The sequence below is a fragment of the Malus domestica genome, chromosome 17, assembly GCF_042453785.1.
Source record: "Malus domestica chromosome 17, GDT2T_hap1".
In the NCBI taxonomy this organism is placed as follows: domain Eukaryota; kingdom Viridiplantae; phylum Streptophyta; class Magnoliopsida; order Rosales; family Rosaceae; genus Malus; species Malus domestica.
Window position 1 is genome coordinate 32,322,005 of NC_091677.1, and position 5,969 is coordinate 32,327,973.

Genomic DNA, 5,969 nt, shown 5'->3' on the forward strand with positions numbered 1-5,969 from the left:
ATGTTGAGATTTTAGTAATTTACCATTGATCTGATCACTTGGATTTCGAAGGGAGCAAGAAGAATGAAAGAAAATAAGCTAGAGAGAGAGAGTCAGATAAAATGTTTCACAGCTACAACATTCTAATCGCTGCAGAATGATGCTCCACTTTCATATATTCATTCATTCCTTGCATTAGTTATCATCACCATTCAAATACATAAGCCATTGTGATTATGACACATGGCAATTACAAGGCATGTTAGCCATTGAAAATGAAAACTGATCTAAGTCCTACTACACTTGGCATATGAGCTCAAGCTATCTCAACAGAAAACAGTTTCACAAAATGACAAAATAGAAAATCTACTAGGTAAATCATTTAATAACAAGAAATTAGTAAGCAATTTAGTTTTCAACAGTTGGATTCAAAGGAAGTAATCTCTTTTTTAAATAGTTCGATTCACCTTGGCAGTTGAGAGGTTTTCCCAACTATCGCAAAGGTCTTTATGTTGGGAGAGTTTTTTCAAGGCTATCATTGGTCTTGGATCCCAAGAACGACAAATTTGGAGGCGGATAAGTTGGCGACACGATTTTTTTAGGAGATAGGATGCTGGCACTCGGATCGTGAGACCTCCATCTTCTTTGGTGCATGTTCTCAACTAGGACAGCTTGCCTTGTCCTCCTAGTTAATTTTCCTAGAATGTTGGGAGGTGACGTTTTTACACCCAGTGCAGCGTCTGGAACCCTTGATCTCCACAACATTCCTATTGTTGTTGTAGTTTATTGTGTTTTCTATTAGCCATGCTTTCGGCTTTTCGTGTTCTTTATTGACTTTTGCCCTAACAATGAATTTCTAATTTCTACCAAAAAATAAAAAATAAAAACTATTTGAACACTCGAATACGGAGTAGATAGCTTCTCATGCGGGAAATGTAAAAGAGAAACTCCATAAGATAAGAAATCCCATCGCCATAAGATCCCGACCACAAACCTTTTGTAATAGTTCACTATGTTTGAAAGGTCAAGTGGCGATTGCAAAACAAAATCAATCAGAAAACCATTGAAGCAAAAAATTACGAGGCCCTCATCCATTAAAGAATTAAACTGGTTGTTGGATGAGATCCCCGATAATATACTTCACAAAAACAACATTTTCTGGACTTGGGTTAGATGAAGATCCATTCACAGACTTTTGGGATGAAGATATGGTACAATTAACAAGATCATGTGGCAGTTTTGATGGAGAAGGTAAGAGTGGCAGTGAGTTCTCTTTTGTGGTGGACCTTTGGAAGCTTTGAAATGCAGAAGATACAACTACAGAAATTCCTTAAGTTGTTTGTATTGCTTATATGATTCAACCACAGCTGTATACGAAATAATGGTAGTGGTAGTTACTGATTATATCTATTTGGTGTGATTTTTACAAATAAAGATATCAATATTTTACAGATGTTTAATAATTAAGGTGGGATCTTTTATTTATTTATTTTTTTACAATCATACAACAATACTAAAATAGTACGAGCAAGGAAAATAATAGTATACAAACTAAAATGATACTGAAGAATTGAGAATCATCTCTTTAGCTATTCTTCTTTAAATGATTCCAAAGGTCCATGTTAAAGGAGAAATCACTTCTAATTTGTCCTTCGTCAGGAAGATTGACCTATGATCTTGCCGACTGTTGCATATCATCAATCCAAAAGCTTGTGAAGAGTTCTTCCTCTAACTCAAGACTGGGACATACAGTTCTTTCAAAAGTATATCGTCGTCTTCTAACAAGGTCTTCCACCAATCATTTCCATTGTTTGTCGACGACGACGTTTGTGGTGACGTACTTAAATCCTCTTCTGATTGAATATGGTCTATAATTGGTTCTTTACTGCTCAAGTAATTTGAACTTTTTATGAAACTTCGGGGTTGAGGTCTGATCACAATGGTCTTTCTTGTTTCTTGGGAATTATTTTGCAATGTTTTCATGCGAGAATTGATCCGTAATCGAGTGTTCCAATAATTTTTCACATCATTCGCTGTTCTTCCTGGAAGTCTTCCAGCAATCAACGACCACCTGAGTACATACACGAAAAAAAAAAAAATCATGGATACTTCGGATGAAAATAAGAGGAACAAAGCAAAAAATAAAATAAAAAATGTTAGATTGCATTAACATTTTTCTTCTTTAGAATTAAATGAAGTGAACTAATTTAATACATAACGTGATAACAATATAGGTTGGTGAGAATTAATTTAGCAGATGGCGCTTTATAGTAGTGGTGAAAAGCAATCATGCATATATGCGCCTTGGTGCAGGTTCGATTTCCACTCAACTCTCTCCCCCCTAACAACAAACAATTTAATTCACTAACATTATTGTAAAAAAAAAAAGGAATTTATCTAGGCTCTAAAATCGATTAATTTCAAGATAGTTATTTGAACTGGCATATTGAGTTCAAACTCTCCCTCATCCCAGAACATGTAATAAAAAAATTGATTGAGGAGTAGCCGCCATCGGGTTAATGGGGGAGTTTCTACACCCGAGTTGATATATAAGATCTTATATATATATATATATATATATATATATATATATACACATCCAAGATCCAATTTTGTTTGGCTCGCGGCATATACTGGTACGACAAACATTTTTTTTTCATGTAACTGAAAATTTACATTGATAATCAAAGAGAAACTTGATGGTCAGCAGTAAGAAATGGAGTCAGCATATTTGTTTTTGTCGTTTTTACCAAAATCACAAAGATTGTCGAGCCGAGTAGGATTAAAAGCATGAAAATGACTTTACGGACAAAAATCTTATCACGAGATACTTATCTTCCATAGGAAGTGTTGTTTGAGTTTACTCATGCCCTTTTGGACAAAGATTTAATTTTTTCGGTCACCTAAGATTCATGATTTATTCTTACCCCAATTAAATTAAAGACAAAATAGCAATACAGGGTATAGTTGGTGTTTAAATTTGTTTGCATTGCATAACTCGTTAGATTCAGCATAGGTTAGAGTAAAAAATAAAAAGTAAAAAAATATTTTTAAATAATACTTCCCTTCAATTCGCACAAATAATTAAATTAGAAAGGATAAAGGGAGTAAGGAAACCCCAAGTAGAAAAGTTAGGTGTGCACATTGTTTTGTGGTTCCAACAAAAGATTTAATTTTTTCGGTCACCTAAGATTCATGATTTATTGCTACTAGCACTTGATATTTTTTTTTACTTGTAATTATGAGATCTGAGGTTCGATTTTTAAAGATAGAGAGTTTGATACTTATTTATTACGAATGATTTATTGTTTGGCTTAACCCAAAAACAACTATTCTCCTTTAAGGTGTAATATTATAATATCAAAAAAAGAAGAGTAAACTTATTATAAGTTCATTTTTGTAAGTTATTATTGGTTTTGGTTTACTTTGTTTGGTTAGGTCCATTCATGATTATCCACATCAATTTTTTTTTATTAAACTGTGTAACAAAAGTAATAATAAAGCATGGAGAGATTTTCAATGTGCTTGAAACACATGACACTACATCATATGTTATTATACAAGTGGATAAACTTTTTTTTTTTTTTTCCTTTTTTCAAGTGTCCATTAACTTGTATAATAACATATGACGAATGTGCCTGTGTTCTCGGCACACTGAAAAGTCGCTTAGAGCATAAGCTCAATTAATTAAGGGTATCAACAAGTTCAATAATGAGGACGATGTGTAGTGTCCTTCAGCTTGGATAGGAATTGAAAGTGATGTTTATTTATTAATTAGTACCTGTTTCCTAAAAGCTTGTGAAGCCTAATTATTAGATCTACTTCATCCTCAGTAAAGTCTCCTCTCTTGATATTTGGCTTCAGATAGTTCAACCATCTTAGTCTGCAGCTCTTCCTGCACCTGTTTAAGCCTGCATATACACAGAATGCATAATTTATAACATTTATGTACTGCAAATATGTCCGCAATGTGTTTTCATGAGGAAGTTTTTGATGTGGGATGAACTCTCTCGACGTGGGCCATGTATAACTGTTAGACGCGTTATGTTCTAAAGCATTAATAAATTATAAAAGCATAACATCCAACTTGAAACCAATTGGCAGAAGGTCTTAGAATGAAATATACTAATGAAATGCTTTCCTGGCAATACACATATCAATCTTTCTCAGTTATATATACACATTAACATATATACCTGCTTTGTATGGAACTTGGTGCCACTTTCCTTCTCCAAGAATCTCAATGCACTGCCTGAGAAGATCATCTTCCTCTCGAGTCCAGGCACCTTTTCTCATCACACTCAAGTTAACGTTATATCCCTCCATCTCTTATCTGCTAGCAGCTATCCTGGAGCTTATCTCCTGCCTGCTAGCCACTTCAACGCTTCCAGAAAGCCACCGGGCTGTATATAAATAGAGAGTGTTTGCCATACCATTAAAGCTATATATGGATACCCCGAAGTAACTAAATCAAGGCCAGTGACGTGCATGTCTGGTATCCACAGAAGCAAAAAGTGACAGGTTTAAAACATTTCAACAGTTTTTCTGGAGTCATATATTAGCTACCAGTCTAACCTCTGAAAAATATATATGCATCTATATTACTGAAAGAGCTAACATTTCTGCCTGACAAGGGAAGTCAATTTTCTATGGCATAAAATTCTCTAGCTATAGTATAATATTCAAAAGCACATTTGTACGAACGTGAATGTAGAATCGTGTAACTAATTACAACACACATCGTTCATCACCAGCATATTCCTGCAGCTTGAGATTTTTTGAGTGCATGCTTTTGCTGCTTTTTGAAGTGTTTGTTTGCTTGTACTTGCAAAAAAAAAGAACAAAAGGTATTTGCCTTGTAATTTGCTACCACTGTCTGCAATGTAAAAGACAACGAGGCCCGGTCACTATTTTTCTGTACCAACCTGTATGAAACTTTTAGACGCTACACGTGACGTAACATTAATTGCTCAATAATTGGACTTGGTGCTTCAACTCACTAAAGCTCTCACAAGAGTCACTCTCAGTATTCAAAAATGGATATGTCATATCAATTCATAAACAAACTTGATGACTTCAAGATGACAATCGATGCGTGGCTGGTAGGAAGTAGGAAGATTGTAAACTTGTTCCTTGTTTCCTATTTTTTCAAGATGACAATCGGGTGTGAGCTCTTGAGCTTCATGGACGCTTATTCAGGATACAACCAAATCCTCATGAACCCCTCAGACCAAGAACACACAGCCTTCACTACTGACAGGGGACCATATTGCTACAAAGTCATGCCCTTCGATCTAAAGAATGCAGGAGCAACTTATCAGAGACTGGTCAATTCAATGTTCGCCGAACAGATTGGGAAGAGCATGGAAGTTTACGTTGATGATATGTTAGTCAAGAGCAAACATGCTGACCAACACATCACCAACCTATCTGAAACTTTCACCATTCTAAAGAGGTATCGAATGAGGGTGAACCCCAACAAATGTGCCTTCGGCGTGGGCTCTGGCAAATTCTTAGGCTTCATGATTAGCCAACGAGGCATTGAAGCTAACCCCGAAAAGATCAAAGCAATCCTCGACATGAAAGAGCCAGTAACTTCAAAAGACATCCAAAGCCTTACTGGCAAGGTGGCAGCCTTAACCAGATTCATCTCTAAGGCCACAGACAGATGTGCTCCTTTCTTCAAAGCACTCAAGGGAAATAAGAAGTACATTACATGGACGGAGGAATGTGCCAAGGCATTCAGGAACCTCAAAGAGTACATGAGTAAAGCCCCTCTGCTCTCCAAACTAGAAGTTGGTGACACTCTCATTATCTATCTATCGGTTTCGGCTTCAGCAGTCAGTTCTGTTCTTATCGAACGGCCCGTTTACTATGCTAGCAAGGCCCTACAAGATGCGGAGACACGATACTCCAACATTGAGAAATTAGCTCTAGCATTGGTCATGTCTGCTTGAAAACTTCGCCCTTATTTCCAAGCACACGCCATC

At 36.0% G+C, this 5,969-nt stretch overlaps 1 protein-coding gene across 1 annotated transcript; it reads right to left on the minus strand.

Moving 5' to 3' along the window:
* Positions 1-1,491: 1,491 nt before the first annotated feature.
* LOC103405832 (transcription factor MYB114-like) lies at positions 1,492-4,355 on the minus strand. Its single transcript, NM_001293828.1, has 3 exons — positions 4,176-4,355; positions 3,761-3,890; positions 1,492-2,050 (listed from the first exon to the last, which is right to left on the minus strand). Exons 1-3 carry the CDS (start codon positions 4,303-4,305, stop codon positions 1,708-1,710), a joined length of 603 nt encoding a protein of 200 aa, NP_001280757.1. The 5' UTR covers positions 4,306-4,355; the 3' UTR covers positions 1,492-1,707.
* Positions 4,356-5,969: the final 1,614 nt, after the last annotated feature.

Excerpts from the sequence above, each read along its gene's own strand:
- LOC103405832 (NM_001293828.1), bottom strand. The coding sequence starts at position 4,305 with ATGGAGGGATATAACGTTAACTTGAGTGTGATGAGAAAAGGTGCCTGG. Across the intron at positions 3,891-4,175 it reads CCAAGTTCCATACAAAGCAG|GCTTAAACAGGTGCAGGAAG; the intron begins GTATATATGTTA and ends GTGTATATGCAG. Across the intron at positions 2,051-3,760 it reads CACAAGCTTTTAGGAAACAG|GTGGTCGTTGATTGCTGGAA; the intron begins GTACTAATTAAT and ends GTATGTACTCAG.